The 24,126-nt window shown below is 41.3% G+C and overlaps 1 protein-coding gene and 1 pseudogene across 1 annotated transcript in view; one reads left to right on the forward strand and one right to left on the reverse strand.

Moving 5' to 3' along the window:
* The first annotated feature begins 843 nt into the window (after positions 1–843).
* The window catches only part of LOC101475242 (beta-1,4 N-acetylgalactosaminyltransferase 2), a 39,132-nt gene continuing 15,849 nt past the window's right edge, over positions 844–24,126 (forward strand). Inside the window, exons 1-6 of the mRNA XM_076883573.1 lie at positions 844–967; positions 2,036–2,163; positions 2,568–2,711; positions 3,127–3,236; positions 5,719–5,756; positions 6,184–6,250. Of these exons, the coding sequence (XP_076739688.1) occupies positions 965–967; positions 2,036–2,163; positions 2,568–2,711; positions 3,127–3,236; positions 5,719–5,756; positions 6,184–6,250 (490 nt within the window). The 5' untranslated portion in view covers positions 844–964. The remainder of the gene's footprint in view (positions 968–2,035; positions 2,164–2,567; positions 2,712–3,126; positions 3,237–5,718; positions 5,757–6,183; positions 6,251–24,126) is intronic.
* Positions 12,069–18,435, reverse strand: LOC112432145 (histone H1 pseudogene; annotated as a pseudogene).

Consider the following 24,126-nt stretch of genomic DNA (forward strand, 5'->3'; position numbering starts at 1 on the left):
CCACCTCCCTGCCCACTCTCTCTCTCTCTCTCTCTCTGTTCCATTCCAGGATCCGTGGACCGACCACGGCTGGACCCGTAAACCTTGCAAATTCTCTCTCATTTTTTAACAAATAAATCAGGTTTATGGTCAAGTAGAGGTGGCGCGTTTGCAGTCTGCTCCAGTCCGGGGATTGCCTGTCTGTCTGTAGTGAGCTCTGTTTTCAGAGTGACGCGGTTTGTAAAGAATGTGGTTCAACAGTTTGTGGAAAAACTCTTGCTTGTGCCTTTAGTGAAACTCAATCAGACAAAAGTGGTGCAGTTTCTAGACGTGGTTTTCACATCTTTATTGATGCACCAGACAGATAATATATTTACGAAACATTTGGTGGTAAATGTGGTAGGCATGCAGTGAGCTGTTCTGAAAAACAGGATCCATTGTGGTTGCAGTATCATTCGCATGGTTCAAATGTGCTGCATGCAGATGAAACAGAAAATGTCAGTGAAATGTGTTTCTCCCTTTTAATTCATTTTTCCTCATGGGTGAACATTAAAGAAATCATATGTTACATTCATATGTGAATCCAGGAACTTGCTGTTTATGTAATATTGTGAGGATTATTAATGTCTGATAACAAACAAAGTGTTTTATGAAGTTAATTTTATTTTCATGCAATACAATGTGATTTTTATGAGATATTCAGAATCTTTGATGCAGTTGTTAACATATATTATAAGCACATAAGCTGATAAAATCAGATATACCAGTGTTAAGCTAGTGCTGTATCAACAGTCTGATGAGGATCCCACCCCCATCAGACTGTTTTTCGTTAACTACACCCCCTCAGTCACTGTACACAAGTGTCCAGCCCCTGAACTCTTAAGAGGTTTTTTCAAAACTCAGGCTGTTTGATTTCGTGGCTCCTTAATGTCTTGGATATTTATGCTGAATAAATGAGATAAGAGTGAAACTTTAGAAGGAAGAAATGGTAAGACATGGATCATTTCTATACTGTAGCCAGTGGTTAAATATCATAGTTTTGTTCATTCTGTTACCATTAACACAACAATAAAATTTCAATGACATATGACATAAATATACATAAATAAATGTAAATGTGAATTCAGTTAATTATGATATTAATTATAATGTTAATTTATTTTCATCTCTTATATGACTACTCCTGATTTCTGTCCAAAGAAATAAAAAGTATATAAATAAGAGTTTTGTTGTAGATATCATCCACGTGAAAGTTAACACTAAAAGAAAAAGGGAAACATTTGTGCAGACAAGGGCAGATGATTATATATTATATTTAGTTTGATTAATATTTTCTTCAGTGCCACATGCGAACATAATGGAGCAGTTTCCAGGGGGGTTATGACCCCCCCAATAATCAGACCCAACCAATATAACCCCCCCAGTAAAATTATGAATTATCTTGCATAAATAGGCTGTTGATTTTCTTTACTCGTTTCAGCTATTACCAGCAAAACAGTTGCATGTTTAATCATCTGGCAATTTAAAAAGATTTATTTATTTATTTAGACAGAGATCTTGACCCCACCAATGTTCAGCACAAAGTTACGTGCCTTTTAGTGAAACTATATAAATTTGATACATCAAAGGCAAAAGACAAAGTGTAGTCATTTTGTTGCTGTGAATATTTTTTATATAAATGTAAGGGGAGTTAAAATGTCAGGATTTTTAGATGTTCGAACATTGTCTCAGATTTCAGTGTGTGAAAAAATGCTTTTCAAGTTGGTTGATGCACCATTTTTTAAGAATATGTGTATTAAGTATTGATATATGAAGCAATCACTCTTGTGTCCAAATTTATTACTGCAAAATTTTTATGTAAATGCATTGGGTATGCCAGATATTGACTCTCCCTATACCAGATGCTGACTTTGCATCTTTAGTACTAAAATAAATAAAAATAATCTGCCACCTGACAGCTGTTGGGGGCAGGAGCATTAGAACTGCAATCTTTGCCCTTAGGTCCTTTGCTAGCAAACTGTCTACAACGTGAGTTTGTGTGTGTGTATGTCCGCAGATGTCATTGAGTAGCACAAGGCTCCAGCTGGTGGCTGTTACTCTGATCATCCTGATGGTTTTCTATGTCATATATTTCTCTAACGTTAATGAAAATCTGTTCAAGTTTTCCAGCGCAACAAAACTAAGGTAATAATTTGTATGTGTGTGTGTGTGTGTGTGTGTGTGTGTGTGTGTGTGTGTGTGTGTGTGTGTGTGTGTAAATCCCTCCTCTTGTATATTTGGCAGTGTTTGAAAGTGTTTTCATTAAATTGCCTTTAACACACACCACACGCACATGTAGAGTGCTTTGTATGACCACTTTGTGTGTTTTTGTTGCTGACCAGAGGTGAAACTGCATTTTATTTGAGGAAAGTTGGTATACTTCTATCCAGATGAAGCAACAGTCTTGTTACCCTTAATGCATCATTAAAATACTTTTTAGACTAGTCTCCCAAATTCCCATAAAATCTGAACTACTTGATTTAAATGACAATGTGATATAGAAGAGAATTTTGTCCCTTTAGGAGTTCTGTATTTCCTTTGTTCTTCAGGTCAGTTTCTCCTAGGAACTTTTCATTGGCTCATCAATGTACCTGCCCTAAAGGCTCAGAACTTCTTAAAGATTATATAGCCAAGGATCAATACGAAGAGCTTGTTAAACGGCGAGCTAAGGACCTCCAACAGTACAAAACCAGGTAGAGGGTGGATGAATGAATGTTGTGTACTTTAACAGTAATGCAATGGCATTTGTAACTGAACATAATCAATTGGTATCTTTGTAAACTGTAATTAATGTAGACACATTTGGCATTAAATATTACGCTTTGGGAGTGAGAATGTGTTGCACTTCAACAGCAGAGTTGCTTCGCTTGGTGCAGTCGTGCAGTCTGTCAGCGTTAATCAGAATCAGAATGGGGTTTATTGCCAAATGTTGAGCAGGTTTACAACATTAGGAAATTGCTGCGGTGCTTCAGTGCAAACATAATGTCATAAATAGCACTTAAATAGACATGGAAAAAAATAAAAGTAGGGATAAGAATTAATGCTGACAGCACTAGTAAAAAGGTGATACCTGTTTCTATATCTACCCACATTTCATCTCTTCATCAGGATGGTGTCTGCTGAACTATCCAGACTGCTGTTTGCTTCGCCTAACTCTCCTCTGCAGTATCCTATTCAAGGTTATATAGTACAGCCTTTGACCTCTACTCTCATACCAGGTATGCCAAGCCTAATACAGTGGGGCAAAAAAGTATTTAGTCAGCCACCGATTGTGCAAGTTCCCCCACTTAAAATGATGACAGAGGCCAGTAATTTGCACCAGAGGTACACGTCAACTGTGAGAGACAGAATGTGAAAAAAAAAATCCATGAATCCACATGGTAGGATTTGTAAAGAATTTATTCGTAAATCAGGGTGGAAAATAAGTATTTGGTCAATAACAAAAATACAACTCAATACTTTGTAACATAACCTTTGTTGGCAATAACAGAGGTCAAACGTTTACTATAGGTCTTTACCAGGTTTGCAGACACAGTAGCTGGTATTTTGGCCCATTCCTCCATGCAGATCTTCTCGAGAGCAGTGATGTTTTGGGGCTGTCGCCGAGCAACACGGACTTTCAACTCCCGCCACAGATTTTCTATGGGGTTGAGGTCTGGAGACTGGCTAGGCCACTCCAGGACTTTCAAATGCTTCTTACGGAGCCACTCCTTTGTTGCCCGGGCGGTGTGTTTTGGATCATTGTCATGTTGGAAGACCCAGCCTCGTTTCATCTTCAAAGTTCTCACTGATGGAAGGAGGTTTTGGCTCAAAATCTCACGATACATGGCCCCATTCATTCTGTCCTTAACACGGATCAGTCGTCCTGTCCCCTTGGCAGAAAAACAGCCCCATAGCATGATGTTTCCACCCCCATGCTTCACAGTAGGTATGGTGTTCTTGGGATGCAACTCAGTATTCTTCTTCCTCCAAACACGACGAGTTGAGTTTATACCAAAAAGTTCTACTTTGGTTTCATCTGACCACATGACATTCTCCCAATCCTCTGCTGTATCATCCATGTGCTCTCTGGCAAACTTCAGACGGGCCTGGACATGCACTGGCTTCAGCAGCGGAACACGTCTGGCACTGCGGGATTTGATTCCCTGCCGTTGTAGTGTGTTACTGATGGTGACCTTTGTTACTTTGGTCCCAGCTCTCTGCAGGTCATTCACCAGGTCCCCCCGTGTGGTTCTGGGATCTTTGCTCACCGTTCTCATGATCATTTTGACCCCACGGGATGAGATCTTGCGTGGAGCCCCAGATCGAGGGAGATTATCAGTGGTCTTGTATGTCTTCCATTTTCTGATGATTGCTCCCACAGTTGATTTTTTCACACCAAGCTGCTTGCCTATTGTAGATTCACTCTTCCCAGTCTGGTGCAGGTCTACAATCCTGTTCCTGGTGTCCTTCGAGAGCTCTTTGGTCTTGGCCATGGCGGAGTTTGGGGTCTGACTGTTTGAGGCTGTGGACAGGTGTCTTTTATACAGATGATGAGTTCAAACAGGTGCCATTCATACAGGTAACGAGTGGGGGACAGAAAAGCGTCTTACAGAAGACGTTACAGGTCTGTGAGAGCCAGAGATTTTCCTTGTTTGAGGTGACCAAATACTTATTTTCCACCCTAATTTACGAATAAATTCTTTACAAATCCTACCTTGTGAATTCATGGATTTTTTTTTTCACATTCTGTCTCTCACAGTTGAAGTGTACCTCTGGTGCAAATTACTGACCTCTGTCATCATTTTAAGTGGGGGAACTTGCACAATCGGTGGCTGACTAAATACTTTTTTGCCCCACTGTATATGCAACAGATAAGTTTACCAGTGGTCTGTATTGTTGTGTATGTGCTGTATATTCTGTTGTGGAAGTTTTCCATTTAAATAAAGCCTGCAGACGAGCGGTAGCTAACATTCTTTAATCAAAACACACAAAGAACAGACAACCAAGCTTGTGGAGAGCCTACATGACCGCGGGACAGACGGTCAGCAGAGTCTCTCTGAGCCTAACATGGCTCTCAGTTAAATACCTTCTCCAGGAACAAAAGAAAGTACACAGCTGCTTCACACCTTAAGGTTCACACTCCCTTGCTACCTCCCAGAGTCCTCGAAGAGACAAAAGACTCTTCCTGTGGAGTTGTCTGCTTCCCCCAACTTCCTTACTAGACCCCCACCATCTGTCTTACAGTATGGGTGTGGAACATGTTTAAATCTAGTGGCACCAAGGCATCATACAATAAAATAATGTGATTAATACATAAGTAAAAGAAATTCCTATACAATCCCTTTCTAGTTTATTAGAAAAATGGTTAATAAATGTTGATCTGAGACTAAATTTGGTGGTATTTCTCAGATTATTAAGTAAACTTTAATACCTCTGAATTAGAGTCATTAGTGAGTCAAATTAACATGCAATTTCAGGAATTTTCCACGTTTAAAACATAATTAAAAGATAATTAACCACGAGTGATAATGACCAGCAAACTTATACCTCAGCAAATGAGATGGCAAAATTAAATCTGTATTACAGCCAACATATTCACAGACAAGACAGTTGCATGGGGGTTTTAAGTAATTCATGTTGATCATTTATGCTTCAAAAACGTGTCATGGAGTCTTCCCATAAAAGGACAATGTAAAAGTAATGTCATTTTAATTTCAGGTTTAGGGCTGCATGCAGAAAACAGAAGCAGCTACAAGGTTGGTGTTTCTCCCTCACAGCTAATATGAACTGTACAGGTTGGCTGGTTCATACAAGATGCCTCCTGAACATATACATTTCAAACATTAAGGGCCCTGATTCCCTGATTTTGTGATCAATGTGTGGGGCTGACTTTAATTCAGCTTTAGGATAAATGAAAGAAAAAACACAAACCTCATTTATGGTCTGATGTACAGTATAAACTAGCATCTTTCTTTCCATCTTCAATAGGTATTCCAATGTTACACTGACATAGCATAATTTCATACACAGTTTATTTTTTTTGTAGACGACTGTATAGGATATTCTGGGGTAGGCATGGATATCAATAAAGTATCCATTATTATTATTATTATTATTATTATTATTATTATTATTATTATATTCTGAGTGCTTTTTAAATTTATTCAGGCCTTTCTTTTGTAGGTATCTTTAAGTGTGTCTAAAGGCATCCTGACCACAAATATTACACCTGAACAGACAATCATCAAAGGTGAGATTTAGTAAATAAGTGACTATATTGTAGGGGGCATTTTTGTTGGATTGGTTTTTGGACCACACGCCAGATTAGCAGCAAGGGTCAGAACTTTTCAGCCATGTGGAGAAGAAAAACAATCTCTTACAAATATGAAATATAAAACATTTACAGCAGTCTTGTCATGGGCTGGGTCTGGGACCCAGCATTTTCTCTTCATTTTGCATTATTGATATGTACTGTAGAAGACATGCTAAGTTCTTGTTGTTTCTATCATTAGTTAGGATTGAGTTGTTTTGTATTTTGAAATTCTTTAGTCCTTGTTTATCTAGATCCTGTTGTGTCGTCACCCCTTATGTTCCAGTCTCAGTGTTGGGAAGGTTACTTTTAAAATGTATTCCATTACAGAATACAGATTACATGCCCCAAAATGTATTCTGTAACGTATTCCGTTACGTTACTCAATGACAGTAACGTATTCTGAATACTTTGGATTACTTAATATATTATCATGCTTTTTACAACAACGTGAATGTACTATTGCTGTGTGATTTATTACTATTACTGAAAGTCCGCGATTCCGAACTGTAGTAAAGGGACCTCTGACTAATACGGCGGGGTCCCTGTCGGCTCGTAGCCGAAAAATAGCTTTACTTTGTTGTGTGGGTCAACTTTTCTTGCGAGAGACAGAGAGAGGCGTTGAAAGGCTGCTCCAACGGAACTTATTGTTTCGGAGGAAAACACGAACACGGTGTACAGTCGAGTCTTAATAGCTTACTTACAACTGGGCTCGTCAGGCTCTCTTCTTGGCTGCAGTGGTTATTATTATATTTACATGCTTCCAGCTCCCGTTTTTGCTCGATGACAACTCGTACTTTGCCTTTTTCTCCCTCCCTCGCTCACAGACACATTAACGTGTATGGCAGTCTGTAGCACCCTCAAGGATTGACGTACGCACGATGTAGTTATAAAACAGGGTTTATTCTGGTCTTGGCAACCCGTGAGAACTGCTCACGGACAAAACAATAAAACATAAACATCACATCAAAATGCGCTCTTGTACGTAATGTCAATCAATCAAAAAATCCTTAATTACAGAAAATAAACCATTTAAAATACACAAACCTCGTGAGCTGACATCCAGGAGGTGCTAAATAGTCCTTTATGGCCTTATTGCCTTATCTTCCATCTTCTTCATCAATTATTTCACTCTTTAAACAATATTTTCTCCATGTGTGGAGCTAACTGTGAGTTGCAGCATGCAGACACCATGTGCGCTAGCAAAAGAAAAGTGGCTGGGTGGAGACCCAAACAGCAAAGCTGTACCCTACACAGTTCACCACCAGAGGGCGCAAAGGAACAAAATCCAGACATACAGCTTAACAAATATCAAATGCAACAAACATCAAATGCAAAAGACCGTTACACTCCCACCAATCACTTGTGATTAAAAACTATGAACCTATGAACTAATGAACGGCTTTTGAATGAACTATCGTGAATTATCCTTTAAGCAGAGTGCGGTGGAGAATCGTTTTCCGCTTCCATCAGAATGACTGTCTTCTGAATGGGTCTTTCCAGGTGCACAGGTTTGGAGGTACGTTTTCCTGCTCTATCCAGGGTTGGATCACTCAGCAGCAATTTCACCTTCCTCACTTTTCCATCCTTTCCAGGATACACTTCAATGATCCTTGCCAACTTCCACTGGTTGCATGGAGTTATCTCATCCTTCAGGAGGACAACATCATTGATCTTAGCATTTCTGTGCTCTTTGGTCCACTTCTGTCTGCCTTGAAGATTTAACAAATACTCCTTTTTCCACCTTGTCCAGAAAGTGTTGGCAAGTAGTTGAACACGACGCCACCTCTTACGGAGATAAAGATCTTCTTTCACAAACCTTCCTGGAGGTGGAGAGATGATTGTGGACTTCATGGTTAGTATGTGATTCGGTGTTAAAGGTTCTGGGTTTGATGGATCACATAGTTGGTCAGTAGTCAATGGTCTGCTATTAATCACTGCCATGACTTCATACAGGAATATCCTCAGAGAGGAGCTGTCGAGTTGTTTGGCTGATTGTTCCAGAATGGACATGAGAACACTTCTTATGGTGCGAATTTGTCTTTCCCAGACACCACCCATATGACTAGACGCTGGGGTGTTCATGAGAAACTCACAGTCCAGTTTCCCTAGCTTGGCTTGATCCATTTCCTTAAATGCTCCAATAAACTCATTTCTAGCGCCGACAAAATTCGTGCCTTGATCGCATCTTATCTGGCGAACTGTACCTCTGATGGCCATGAATGCACGTAAGGAGTTGATGAGGGAATCTGTAGAGAGATCGTCAAGCATTTCAAGATGCACTGCTCTGGAGCACATGCAAGTGATTAGCAAGCCATAACGCTTTAGCTCCTTGTGGCCTTCTTTGACATAAAAAGGACCAAAGCAGTCCATCCCACAGTAGGTGAATGGCGGTGTGGTCTCCATCCGATCCTCTGGGAGGTCTGCCATCTTCTGCTGCTCTGTGCGCCTTCTGAACCTTCTGCATTTTACACATTTATAGATGTAAGATGACACAATCTTGCTGCATCCAAGAATCCAGAATCCATTAGCTCGAAGTTCATTCATGGTGATCCCTCGTCCTTGATGGTATGTCTTCTCGTGATAATGTTTGACCAGTAATGCCGACACGTGACTGTCTCTTGGCAGGATCGCAGGATGCTTGACATTGGGGTGCAAAGCTGCATGTGTTAAGCGTCCGCCTACCCGAAGAATGCCTTGGTCATCAAGAAATGGACATAACTTGTGTAACTTGCTAACCTTGTCTTTCATCTGCATCACATCATGATGTTGCAAGGTTCTTATTTGCTGAGCAAAGGCTGTTTCTTGAACCATCTTTATGATTGTTAACTCTGCTTCCTTTCTCTCTTGTAGGCTACTGATGTCGTGTGATCTACTCTTGTGATGCTTTGCTTCTTTCACATAGCGCTTGAGTCTAGCAACTGCCTTAATCATCCTCGACCAGTGGGAAAACTTGTGTAAGCGATCTAACAGTGACCTTTGTTCCTCCCCTTGTATCTTGTGGACTTGAACCTTCTTAACCTCCGGGTCACTGGTTGATAACTCTCCCACCTTAATTTCTCCACTGGGTATGACCTTCTGCCAAAGGAGGTCTGGGCCTTTGAACCAGTTTGATGCTACAAGTTGTTCTGCTGTGAGACCTCTTGAGGCGTGGTCCGCCGGATTATCTTCGGAAGGTACATACCTCCATTGGGTTGAATCTGTACTTTGTTTGATGCGTTCCACTCGGTTTGCAACAAACACATGAAATCTTCTGGCTTCATTGCTGAGGTATCCGAGTACCACCTTCGAGTCAGTCCAATACCTTTCTTCTGAAATTTCCATTTCCAATTCCTTTTTCAGCATGTCACCAGTGCGCACAGCAACAACGGCCGCCGACAACTCAAGCCGAGGAATAGTTGTGACTTTGGTTGGTGGAACTCTTGATCTTCCCATCACCAATGGGCAGTGGACTTCACCAGTTGTGCTTACTGCTCTGAGGTAAGTGCACATTCCATATCCAGATGCACTTGCATCAGAAAAATGATGAAGTTCGTAGTGGTGTGCCTTGAAGTTCGAAGGAATGTAGCATCTGTGAACCTTTACGTCCGCAAGGTTTCCCAGGTCACGCAACCAATACTCCCACTGAGGTCGAAGTCTGTCAGGTAAGTTATCATCCCAACTGAGTTTATCTCGACACATTTGTTGCAAGATCTGCTTTCCCAGCAGAATGAAAGGTGACACAAACCCAAGTGGATCGAACACAGAGGCGACTGTGGCCAATACTCCTCTTCTGGTGAGCGGTTTTTCCTTAACAACTACTCTGAACTGAAATTGATCTGATGCCACACACCATTGTACGCCAAGTGCTCTTTCCATATGTACTTCACCGAGTGCCATATCTAGCTCTTTGGGAGCTGCAGCGCATTCTTCTTTCGGAAGCGAAGCTAGAACTTTGGTGCTGTTTGAGATGAACTTGTGCAACCGAAGTTTGCCCATGCTGCAGAGTTTGCGTGCTTCATTAACCAGCTGTATTGCCTGATCTTCAGTGTCAACACTTGCTAGTCCGTCATCAACATAGAAGTTGGTGAACTTGATGGTTTCTTCATTAAAACTTCCTTCCCCTTCAGCTGCAAGATGCTTGAGGCCATAGTTGGCGCAACCTGGAGAAGATGCTGCTCCAAATAGGTGTACCTTCATCCTGTAGACAGTGAATGGAGTTTCAAGGTCACCGTTCTCCCACCACAAGAACCGTAGGTAATCTTGGTCACAAGCATGCACATGGAATTGGTGGAACATGCGTTCGATGTCACACATGAAAGCCACTGGGCCTCTTCGGAAGCGACACAAGACTCCGAGCAAGGTGTTTGTTAGCTCTGGACCAGTGAGGAGATGGTCATTTAAGGAAGCGCCTTGGAACTTGGCAGAGCCATCAAAGACGACACGAATCTTTCCGGGTTTTTGTGGATGATACACACAATGGTGTGGGATGTACCAAACTGGTGTCTTATCAATGTCTTGCTCTGTGACCCTTTCAGCATCTCCATGGGCTAGGATCTCATCCATGAATTTCTTATAGTCCATGTAGTACTGCTTGTTACTCTTGAGGCGATGAATAGCACATGCCTTGTTGTTTGGCAGGTTCGGCCTTTCACTTGCCTTTCAACAAACATCAAATGCAAAAGACCGTTACACAGTCCATTCTCCCTGCAGCACGGACTACACTGCCCATGATGCTACATTCTTTAGAGCTATGCTTGTAGCATTCTTCCTGTTAGCTTAGCACAACAACAACAACAACAACAAAAGGCGCTCTCTCACCCAGGAAACACACGGTCGCAGAGAGAGAGAGAGCGTCGCCCTGTAACCATGGGAACCGTAACGCTGCCGCCTGGAACAACAGAACGTAGCTGTCAAACAAAACCCAAACAGTCCTGACCCGCGACAAAATGAAACAGGAAAGTACCGCAGTGTAATCCATTTATTTCAACAAAGTAACTGTATTCTGAATACCACCTTTTTAAACGGTAACTGTAACGGAATACAGTTACTCATATTTTGTATTTTAAATACGTAACGGCGGTACATGTATTCCGTTACTCCCCAACACTGTCCAGTCTCCCTTGTTATCAAGTCAGTATTGTCTGCCTCCTGTCTTATTTTGAAAGAGCCTGGTTTTCTTTGTTCATTGTATTTAGTTTCACTTCCCCTGTCCCATTATTAGGTTCATGTGTGTCAGCTGTTTCCCTATGTGATTCCTGATCCCCCCCCCCCCCCCTTGTGTGTTTTTAGTCTGTGTTTTTCATTGTCTTGTCTTTGTCAGAACGTCTGTGACACCACGTCTAGTCATAGCACTCATAGTCACAGTCATCATAGAAATCATAGTTATCATAGTCATCGTGATTAGTCACAGTTATCTTGTTCCGTTTTCCCAGTTTAGTTTAGTAGCAGTTTAATTTGTCGCCCAGTTTGCCTCGCATTATTTTGTATTCATGTTTATCAGCTAAAATAAAACGTCTCACTTTTGGTTTAACTATCCGCTCTATCTCCTTTTGTGTCTGAACCTGGGTCCTCGTTCTCACTCTTGCACAATCAGCAGGTGTGGATCTAGAGAAATTTTCTTAGGGTGGCAGAGAAATCAAATGGGGTGGCAAAATCAAAGCCTTCTTTTTTCAAACACATATGCAGATGGTTACTGTTAGGTTTGTAGCTTGAACCCATCCGCTGGAACGTTGAAGACAATATAATTACACTGCAAGCAAGACGCAAGTAGGCAAACTTCTTCATGGTACTCGTGCACGGGAGAGAACCGGACAGGCACCGTTCCTTCGCTTGACCCCAGTAGCTCTCGTCCGTTCTCCCATACACTGTCCTTTTATTGAGGTTACATAAATATGCATAGGTTCATTAACATACGACGTCTACATACAAACAAAGAGTACCTTGCCTGTGTGTGTGTGTGTGTGTGTGTGTGTGTGTGTGTGTGTGTGTGTGTGTGTGTGTGTGGGGACTGCTGATCAAAGGGTCAAACATCCTTGGTCAGGAAGAGGGTAGCCTCCCCCTCACCCTAGATGGTTCATCCTAGATAACACGGTGAGGAAGTCCTGCAGTTCATCTAAACAAAGAGCACTTAGACTAGAACAGACGCAACTACGTTAATCCTACCATAAAATAATAAGACACGGTATGACCTCTCATGCTCCCAAAGTGCTGTCTAATACACACAAAGTTTGCAGACTATCAAGGATCAAAACCTCTACCAATCTACAACTAATTACAAAACTCTAAGCATATATAAGTAAATATTTCTAAGCATAAATGACAATCAACAATACAAATCTAACATTTCCCCCCTTTTTGACCTTTATGCTTGAAAAGTTCCCAGGTATAAATACCTCATGTCTGACAGTTTCAATGCAAACATTTTTATACTCAGCATACGTCAAATCACCCTAAATTACTGAAAAGGTACACAGTTCAACAAATGTATTAGCAGTTATCCCATTCCTCATTGATCTCATCTCATGGCAAACTGCATCCTATGAGCAAACAAAGAAATTGTTAATTTAATAGTGAAAATAAGAAGATAACATTTTCAAAAACATCTCAGCTTGGTGATGCTTCCTCCGGGTGTGCACATCACATGTCTTTCTGCAGAGTGGTTTAAGCTCTGCAGGGCGTCATGAATGTCTCTTCCAGTTGTTTCCATCACTGTCCATAGGACCAGAGTCCAAATGTATGTAGAATAGACATTCAAACATACTAGTTGGTTTTGTGTTTCGTCAACATGGGTCTCAGCTATTTCCAAGCTGCAGACCTCTCAGCACTCTAGTTTTATGGCCTCTTACCAGCCCCCATCACCTGACTTCAGACCTTCGTCTTGTGAGGGGGATATTTATGACTCCTTAATTGTCCACGCTCTGCAGAAAAAGCTCTCTGTGGAAAGGGTGCTGGGTTCCGTCATCTTACTGCTGTTATGATCCCAGCAGCCTTCAGAGTGTCATCGTATGCACAGTATAGTGGCACAGCATTAGGTGATGTTCATAGGAAACTGCTGTCATCACCACCATAGCTTCTGGTTCCTGTGCTTTCACAGAATCACGATGTCATCCTCGAACTCCTTCTGCGCTGTCGATGGAGCTTGGCACGCTCCCCTCATCCCACGAGTTTTCATGTTCCAACGCTGCTGAAGGTTTAAGGCAGAGCACGTCGTACACCTTAGTCGTCTTCCTCAGCGTCAATATTGAATCTTTCATTGTATTTAAAATCTTGCTGTGGGAAGTCTCCTCTTGATTTCCTGGAAGCTTAGTAGCACAGCTCTCTGTGTGATGTCTGCTGTGCTGAAGATGATCTCTGATCCTCCTGAAGCCTCTCTCCCATCTTGTGGACGATCCTCTCCTCTATTTTGCAGGCAGTTTCATGGTCCTTGCTGTGGCTCCAAGGTCTGATTTCATGATGGGCCCCAATCAGCTTGATCTTTGACCTCAACCACTGCCTGGTCCTGTCAGCTATGCGCTTCTCACTGGGCCTCTGAAGATTTCTCAGGAGATTACTGCTGCACCTGTATTTCCTTGCTAGGAAGACAAACTATTTGGAGAGTATGTCAACAATCATCAAACCACATTCTTTAGTTCAGTGAACTTCACTTATAGGCCATCAAAGCCTCATCTGAACATGGGTGCACCACTTGCATAGGTTTAATATTTGTAAATAAACAGCTAATCACACAAATCACTGCAACAATAATAAAAAACATTGTTTAATGTTAATCCTTGGACCCCTCCTCTTGACGCATGGACACACCCATGCGTCAACTCACCAAACCTGGATTCCAGTCTTAAAGAAAAAGATTAGCTAGATCATATCCCAGGCAACATCAGGGCATCTCCTCCCCTGGAGCAGCACCACCCTGGACCCATAATCCTGCAATGAAAATGTTAGTGTGCTTTGCATATTAAGTTTGCTTAACACCTGGCTCTCCCAGGAGCCTGCATACACACCATCACGGCCTGGAAAACAAAATCTGGAAGTAAAATCAAACTTCATACCTGTAAACAATTGTATCATAAGGACAAGAAGCATTCAACATCAGCAAGACAAGTGTCATGTGCAGGTTTTCTCAAATCAATAAACTACAATTATTTTCATAAGTCGCCTCAGACATGGATCATCCCATGTACTCAGGCAACATTAATGTAATCGGTGACTGCTCTTAAGCAAAGACACTCCACTTATATATTACTATGGGCTCAAAAGTGGCCAGCTAATGAGCCCATATCAAACCATCCCAGAAACACTGTATCTCTTATTTGTTTTACTCATGTCACTTGTCCGTTTCAGCTGAATCTTCCACAGCATTCTCAAAGAAACTAACATTAGCAATACACATTGACTGTAGTCAGACAGAGGTCAGACACAGGTCAACAGGTTCCAGAGGTGCCATAAAAACACCATAAAGTCAACCCTAGCTGTGGAAAGAAGTAACACCAGTTCTCAACACAGGAAATTTCACACAGGTTATTCACATTATCAAAGTAACCTTCACATTTTCCCATCAACACAATGCAACAGCATCACCACTCATAACCTGTAAACACAGTTTTCCTCACACATAAACCCAGAAATCCTGTAGTAGGAAAAAACATCAACCAGTTGTCCTGGTATAAATCGCATCATCAATTCACATGAAGAACTGGCATGCTGTAAGAAAAGAAAATGCAAATATTAGCGCTTGCGCAGGCGTATGCATACTTTGTCACAGTTATCTCTGTGAGCAACACAAGCCTATGAATAACACACCTGATAAATGCACAGACACAGAAAATGGCATTTAAAAGGTTAAATCATCATGCAACCTCGAGTGTTGCTGTCATCTTTCTGCTCCTGTAAAAGGAAACACATGGGTTCATCTGCACCTTTGTCAGGTGGGGGTTAGCTTCACACAATCATGTTCAGTCAGTCAGTCAGATATTTTAAAATTCTTACTCATTCACTCAGTGGTTCCTTCTTTTGCTAATTGTGGAAATTATCATCGCATTCGTTTCCACGCTCAGCAAAACGACGTTATTTCAAAAAGAAAAATAATTTAGACTGGATTTCCTCGTTGAATCCTTTTTGGGGGGGACTCTCATTTCCTAATTGTCCCAAATAAGTGGCTTTCTCCTGAACCCATTTTAAATGTGGAGAAACTCACTTGCAACAATTTTCTTGACGACGTGTAACGCTTTTAATTCCCGACTTGCAGATCTGCTCAAAGAAAAGAAATTCACAAGCAAAAATCAGTGCTTGTTCAAAAATGAAAAATAAAAAATAACAGAGATTATCAAACCAAACTCTCAGTGCACTGTGAAAGTATCAAAATAAAAAGGCCTTGTTAAGTCATGACACAAGCTCCTCATCTCAGGAGGGTAAATCATACCATTAGCATGGTTTATCATACCATCATACTAATCGGCAGGCTCAACTTCACAACAAAAGAAAAATCATCAGCTAGATTCACTCCAAATCAACCATCAGCTGCACAACACACAACATAACCCTAATGTCATATTAGCTATGAGTTTAATCACCCGGTCTGTGCTCTTCACTCATTTAAGCCACAGATCTATTTTATTCAATTTTTCCTTTTTCCCTTCATCATAAAACATGTGACATGCTGTCATGCACTTCACAAAACAGTCTGTTCTGACGTATTCAGAGTTGTGTATCTAAATACAGGATTCACTCGCACATCAAAGCAGGAAACTCAGTGTTTTAGAGTCTCTACTCAACACACAACAAACTCCAACACATCTCATTCACTCATACTAGAATTCAATCACCTTTCATTAATCTAAAACCGATCAACTAATTTGCATATCAGCTATTAACCCACTAAGTTGACAGGATGACAGAAAAGCATGTTCAAAATAGTATCACAAAAGACAATTTCCCTCATACAGTAAATTACTTATGCTGCCTCAATCAAGCAGGAAGCTTCTCCCAATTTACCATTTTAACACTAAATTTATTGTCTGATCACTGATTTATCAAACCAGGATTTTTTTTTTTTTCCCACAAAAGTTAAATTGTTGTCCTGCAACTTGTAGAGTCAATTTTTTTCTTTAGGATAAATTCAGTATTTGATAACAAGTGTCTGCTAAATTGACACTATTGTAACACTGATGAAAGATAACAAGCTAATTTTCATTGCATGGGTTTGTGTTATTAGGCAGGTCTAATGCATGTCTGTGGAGCTGCATCTCCAGCAGAGCATGTTCTTAAAGCTGCCTTTCCTACACATTTCTCTGCTATTATTTAATCATTTCTTAACTAATGTTCTATGAGTCTTCATGAGTCATTTTGTGTTTGGAATTGTTAGTAGGGTTAATGCATGTTCTGCTTGTGTGTGTGTGATTTTGTATATGTTTCTATTTTCGCAATGTTTCAGACTCCGTCTCAATTTTCCAACTTAAGCAGTCAGTTTTCTTTTCCCCAGGTTTGCTAACCCAAATTTTGATTTCCCACATTAAATAATTCCTATGTGTTCTCACCTAGTCTTCTCACTCTGTTGTCCTCTCACTCTTTTGTCCTCTCCCTCTTCAACAGTCCCGGCAGTTCTCCTTCAGCTTTGTCCTGTCTAGTAGCTGAAGTGCTGCTGCTGCCTTCTTGGGCGACTTCTTAGCAGCTGCTGCCGGTTTCTTGGCTTTGGCTGCGGCGGGCTTCTTGGCTTTGCTCTCAGTAGCCTTGTTCATCTTGAAGGATCCGGAGGTCCTGGTGCCCTTGGTCTGCACCAGAGTGCCCTTCGCCACCAGGCTCTTGATGGCGGTCTTGACACGGGCCTTGTTCTTGTCCACATCGTAGCCTCCGGCAGCCAGAGCCTTCTTGAGAGCGGCCACAGACAGGCCGTTGCGCTCCTTGGAAGCGGCCACGGCTTTCACAATCAGCTCGCCCACGCTGAGGCCGACCTTCTTGGGCTTGGAAGTCATCGTCTTCTTCTTCTTGGCCTGAACCTCGGCGCAGGGCGTGTTTATGATGGAGCCTTTCCCACCACAGCGCTGGCACGTTGAACGCATCATGAAGGGTCCATTTCTTTCATGTCGCTAGCCGCATGTGGCTTGCCCGAGTCACTCAGTCCTTTTTGAGCATTTCAACATGCTGCCACCTTGCTCGCCCCTCCGTGAAATTCAACCAATCAGACAGGAAGATGGGTTTGCTTTCTTCTTCTGCTGCTGTTTATCCACATTGCTGCTGCTTTGCTGGGACTTTTTGTGCTCAGGACTTGCTGCTGTCTCTTTATCATGGAGCTGCATTCCTTATCTTCAGGGAGGAGTGAGCTCGCTTGTGAGGTTGAGAAACACATGGCACTGTAAATAAGTCAGCCAGAAACTTGGCCTGCATGTTTCCAATGATGTTAAACTATAACTTTCTTCCGACCGCTGCATGTGGAAAATTGATTCAGGTCTGCTTTTCACCTGAAAGTGACAAACTAAGACATTTCATTATTATCATCACTGCTTAATCAACACACATCTCTCTCTGTGTGTGTTTTTGTGAACAGTCTTTTCTTAAAAGCAGAAAATGAAATTGTAGTTGTTTTTGGCTGATCAACACAAAACCTTTTTCCTATGATTTTTCTTTTTCACTCTTTTTTTTCTTTTTTTTTCGTTACAATAGCTGGTGACCTGCAGAATCACCGCTCTCACTCACAATCAAAGGCAATTACTTTTACACAGCGCACAAAAACACTGTGATGTCAGACACATTCACACTCACTTTTTCATCTGCATAAATAAACCATATGGCTGGAGATATGTGCCATGGTGATCCATAAGCATGATCACCAGTTTATTTAATTATTTTTAATCCAACAAAACAAATAAACAAAAACATGATGCTGATGCTACACACACACACGAGTCAAGGTGCAGAAAAACTGCTCATGGAAACGCTGCACACTCATAGCTCTGTTTCCCTCTCTTTGAGTAGTTCTCAGACAGCTCTTGATCTGATAATGTGTAGCTTGCTCATCAGCTCAAAAAACAAAAACAAAACTGCAACGCGACATCACACAGTAGTTGCATGCTCTGCCCACAGTGGCAAAGTCTTACACTTACATATTCAACTCAGCTTCTCCATCATGTACTTTTAGATGTTTCATACAGGGTTCAGCATATTAGTTGTTTTCACAGGTGTGCTGTATATCTCAACAATGGTTCATAATAAGACGAAAGTCTTCCACACAGGTCAAGTGCCTCTATGCACTTCATTAGTTTAAATATTTACCTATAACACTTCACCTCACATGTCATTGTACTGAATTTAAGCAACCACAAGCTTAATGTAGGTTACTTTTAACAACTATCCACCTCAATGGTTTGGCACACAGGCTGTTAACATTTTGTGTCAGGAAGGGGTGGGGGGAAAGCCACCCACCAGAGCACAGCTGCTGATGTGGGCTGGCCTTTTCCACACACTCTTCAAGGCTGGTGTGTTTTCTGAAAACTTCTAACATTTGAATCTCTTCCATTTATAAGCCTGCGATTAACCGCACGGCTCAGGTCCGCGTGAAACCCGCGCGACCGCATTCGCGTGCACCCACGTAGCTGTGGAGCCTTCGCTCTCTCTCTTTTATACATAAATACTTTGTGCTGCCAGGAGCAAAGTCCAGCACAAACGTCTTTCTCCCTCTAACTCACTCTTGGTTGCTTAGAAACCCATGATAACAACAACAGTCGGTGTTACAGACCACGTGTTCTGCGCCGCACACACTCACACAACAACAACAACAAAAACGACGACGATGACAACAATGACAACAACACAAAATAGGCCTACTCCGGACTCACACCGGACCGCTCGGGACCCTGACCCAGCTGTGGGACGCTCACCCACTCGCGCGACAAAACCCAATGAAGGGACGCTCGGGACACACACCCAGGGCGATTTCAAAACCGGACACTCACCGGACGCTTGGGACCCTTGGGCGATTTAACCAAAACTTCTTTTTCGGGACACTAACCCAGTTATCGCTCCACAAAGCAGCGAACTTCTCAACGCCTCACAAAATGGCGGAGACTGCACAACGACACGGTTATAGAGTCGGCCTCTTTAAACTTACTTGGCGTTGCTTAGCGTGTAATATCAGCCTGAATCCCGCCGATCGCCATTCATCGAGGAGAAAGACAGACAGCGAATCCACAGGAACTTCCTGGCTGACGTCAGTCTTTCAGCGTGCCTCCCCCCCCTCGGTGAATGCGATCCCAGGGAGCCGGCATCGAAGGACCAATTAATGTTAGGTTTGTAGCTTGAACCCATCCGCTGGAACGTTGAAGACAATATAATTACACTGCAAGCAAGACGCAAGTAGGCAAACTTCTTCATGGTACTCGTGCACGGGAGAGAACCGGACAGGCACCGTTCCTTCGCTTGACCCCAGTAGCTCTCGTCCGTTCTCCCATACACTGTCCTTTTATTGAGGTTACATGAATATGCATAGGTTCATTAACATACGACGTCTACATACAAACAAAGAGTACCTTGCCTGTGTGTGTGTGTGTGTGTGTGTGTGTGTGTGTGTGTGTGTGTGTGTGTGTGTGGGGACTGCTGATCAAAGGGTCAAACATCCTTGGTCAGGAAGAGGGTAGCCTCCCCCTCACCCTAGATGGTTCATCCTAGATAACACGGTGAGGAAGTCCTGCAGTTCATCTAAACAAAGAGCACTTAGACTAGAACAGACGCAACTACGTTAATCCTACCATAAAATAATAAGACACGGTATGACCTCTCATGCTCCCAAAGTGCTGTCTAATACACACAAAGTTTGCAGACTATCAAGGATCAAAACCTCTACCAATCTACAACTAATTACAAAACTCTAAGCATATATAAGTAAATATTTCTAAGCATAAATGACAATCAACAATACAAATCTAACAGTTACAATGTTGTAATGGTTCAAATGCATTAAGTATACACGCTTTTCATATAAATGTAATCTATAACTTAATTCTTTTCTGTAGCCCACATGATTAAACACGTTAGTTTGACATAAAATTCACATAAAACATGTGAATTTTGTTTTTATGTACTGTAGGTATATATATATATATTAGGGGTGCAACGATACACAAAATTCACGGTTCGGTTCGATACTTTGGTGTCACGGTTCGATATTTTTTCGATACAAAAAAATGTTCATGCCTTTTTAATTTGTCATTTATTAAAATTATAAATATATATATTTAACTCAAAAGTACAGTTTTTAAATTTAACCCTAACCCTTGTGCATGTTTTTTATTTTGACAGTGAATACGCACCTGCGGACCACTTATGTGCAGCCCTGGTTATTTAGCTCGTCATATTGCAGCCACAGAAATTCTTTTGTCCATGAAACCATAAAGCTGCACTTTCTTTTTGCCTTATAGTCTGATTTGTCATAACTTTCCCGTTTTGTGGTAAGCTTTTCTTTGGCTATCACTTCTTCACCCTGACCTGTCTTATTTGGCTCAGCAGAACTGAAATGCTTTTACACACGCACTCACATAAGCTCAGCGATTCTCTGCGCGATCAACCTCTCACATGTTTAAGCTTGCTGCGGGAGATTTCACTTGTCATGTTTGCATAGTAAGCTAACGATTAATAAGACGATGTCAGAGGAATTGGTGCACAAATTATCATCACTCACAGATCAGTGCTGTCGCTCTCTATACACAGTTCGCGCGATTGCAAAGTGAAAGCAAAAAAACAAGCGCAAATTCAAACGTGATTTCAATATGTCACATATTGACAGTGGCTCACCGATGCCAATGACATAATTACCCAGCTACATTTCCAAAAGAATGCAAAAGCATTGACATATATTTTTCCTTCCTACAATAGCCGGACGGGCAGGGCAGAGATAGATTTTGGTAGCCCGACTGGAAAAATCGCTAGCTCCGGGACGTCGGGCTAGCGATTTTGCGAGCCCTGTATCTGATTGAGGAATCACTCATCTTTGGAAAAGAGAGTTTATTACAGAGAAATGTCTCTTTCCAAAATAAAAGCTATACTATCCGCTTCTTCTGGGCTATATTCTCAGCAGCATATTAAACATATCAGGTCCCCATAAGGAGAATCATGTGCTAACATCTGTCTAAATGACTCAGGTAAAGTTTGTAGCATGCGTGCTTGTTGTTTTTGTCTTTGCACTAGGATGATGTTGGCGTAAATGTGCAGTCATATTCGTTGTGTTCCCACTAGTGCTTTCAGGTTAACCTCGTTAAAATGACGTTAACGCCACAACACGGCAAATCTCCGTTAACGAGCTACCGCCGATCGCCCCGTGCATGGGGCTAGACGGCCAACACGTTAACGAGCTAAGTGCGCTAACACACTAGCTCCCACCCATGTAATTGAGCATTGCGTGGCACATCCAACATACTGTTTTACTTTAGTCCATGACTCGCTTACCTTCAGGGTCATACGTCACATGAAAACCAAAATAATTCCAAACGCCAGATCTGAATGAGGGTGGGGGAAGTTCAATTTGCCATGTTGCAAGGAGAGCTTAACTTCTGTCTCGCTAGCTTGCCCTGCGCTCTTCCTTCTGACAATGCTGTCTGTGTGGAGCGCTCAGTGGATCTGCACTCGACAGTGCAGCCTAGGCGGAGTAGTCGAACGCAGATTCACTGAGCGCTCCACACAGACAGCATCGTCAGAAGGAAAGTTGATAAAATAAATTACAAATGTTGTATCGTTCGATACATATGCGTACCGAACCGAAAGCACTGTATCGAACGGTTCAATATCGATACGAATATCGTTGCACCCCTAATATATATATGTATATATATATAATAAATATGTAGCCCAATACGTATAAAATCCAGAAAGCTGCACAACATGGGGCGGTTCATTTACAAACACATGTCTATCTTAAGTTTCACTGGTTTTTTGTTAGAAAAAAATCTAATTTTTGCATGCTTAATTTACACAAAATGTCAGAAATCTGCACCGTCATGAACAAAAATTTAAATGATTTAACCCTCTGAGGTCCAAAATATGACTGTTTATTTTTGACTCCTTTTGATTTTACATTTGTATTTCACCTTTAAATTGTTACATTTTTTTCCCTGTCTTGCTTGGTATCATTCTTTACAGCTCAACCTCACATGTATTAATTTTGTTGTTTTTTTCATTGACATACTGTATTATCACAACTGATCTGAAATCACACAAAAAACACAAAATCCTTTTCACACATTTTGTAAACATTTTCAACTATTTATCTAAAAATACACCTGGAATTTTTTACAATTTTGAACAACCATTTAAAAATATTACTCTAACTAAAAAGAGAGAACAATCGAGTGTCAAAATAAGATGCCCCACAAATTATTATGTGTTTGTCGGACACAAGACAGAGGAGAACCCCACAGGGATAAACCCTGCAGGCCTGACAACAGGAGTTGTGTCACTCCTCTGGTTTTCTACCTGGTCACAGTGCTTACATTGCAATCTGCCTTTATGACAGTCATTAGTACCCTCACTGACACACAAATTAAAACAACGACTACACAACACACTAACTACACACTCAAAGCTAAACGTCACAAATCTCCCACATCTAAAAACTCGATATCAATATCTCTCTCTCTCTGTCACTCGCTCTGTCTCGCTGCTGTCATTTCCAAAACTTTCCCTTCTTCCTATCTGTCCTTAGAAAATGCTTTAAAAGAAAACAAAACAAAAATACAAAACAAAACATGACAATAGTATTTAGAAAAAAGCATGGCTTATATTATATTTTTTCTATCATAACTCTGAATTTACTGGCCTGTAATTAAAATTTAAAAAACGGTGTATACTTTGAAGTCCGAACTTTCAACACGGGCTGAAAGACTCAGCGTGGCTGCAGCTTGTTGCTATGTCAGCTTAAATCAGACATGTGATTTGGAGGTGCAGCATGCCTGTGGACCACAGAGGGTTAATAACACTCACCTTCATTGTGTAACAACCAACCACCTGTGTGAAATCTGAAATTCCCATGGTGTTCTTCGAAATGTGCTATGGGCTGAACCTCTTGTTAATGGTGGAGGGGGGTAACACTATGCAGTATATTCATTTGTAGAATTTATATTCACTGCTAACTGTAACTGTGCTCAAAGTGTTAATGCTATCTTATTTTAAAGCACAACACTGTCGTATGCAAAAGTAGGGTGGTACTTGGGGTGGCAAGAGATCATATTAGGGTGGCACATGCCAACCTTCTAGATCTGCCCCTGACAGTCAGCTCCCACTGACCGTGACTTGAGAACTTAATGATTTTAACAATCATCAGATGTTTCTTGTGTTATGAAACAAGCAATAACCTTGGTAATGCGACACCTTTTTATAGGCCATCACTTGGTACTGAGGATTGGCAGGGTTGCTTTCTAATTACTGATAGATTTCAGCTGGTGTCATTACTTTCCATGCCTTCTTGCACCTCCCTTTCTTCTTGTGTTTAATACTGTTTCCCTGTATTAAACTCATTATTACACATCTTGATTTACCTTCCTGTTGTATTTGGGTCGAACCTGACCCATTTACAAATTAAAACACTCATTTGATTACCTCAAGGCCTTATGACATCCTCCACACTATGCATTTGAACATATAAAAGTAATGAGTACCTCTTTCATTTCAGTGTTATGTTAATTTAAGAGCTGTTAAAACAGACCAGTCAATTGTTACCGGGAACACTAAAGTAAGGGGGGTGGGGATGCACACAACAGGAGGGTTTATGGACAGTTCTAGTTTCTTTGCATATATCGATTGGATATGTTACATCTGGTACATTAGCATTATTTTTCATAATTATGTTGTATGAGAAAGCA

Source organism: Maylandia zebra, linkage group LG4 (genome assembly GCF_041146795.1).
Source record: "Maylandia zebra isolate NMK-2024a linkage group LG4, Mzebra_GT3a, whole genome shotgun sequence".
Taxonomy (NCBI): domain Eukaryota; kingdom Metazoa; phylum Chordata; class Actinopteri; order Cichliformes; family Cichlidae; genus Maylandia; species Maylandia zebra.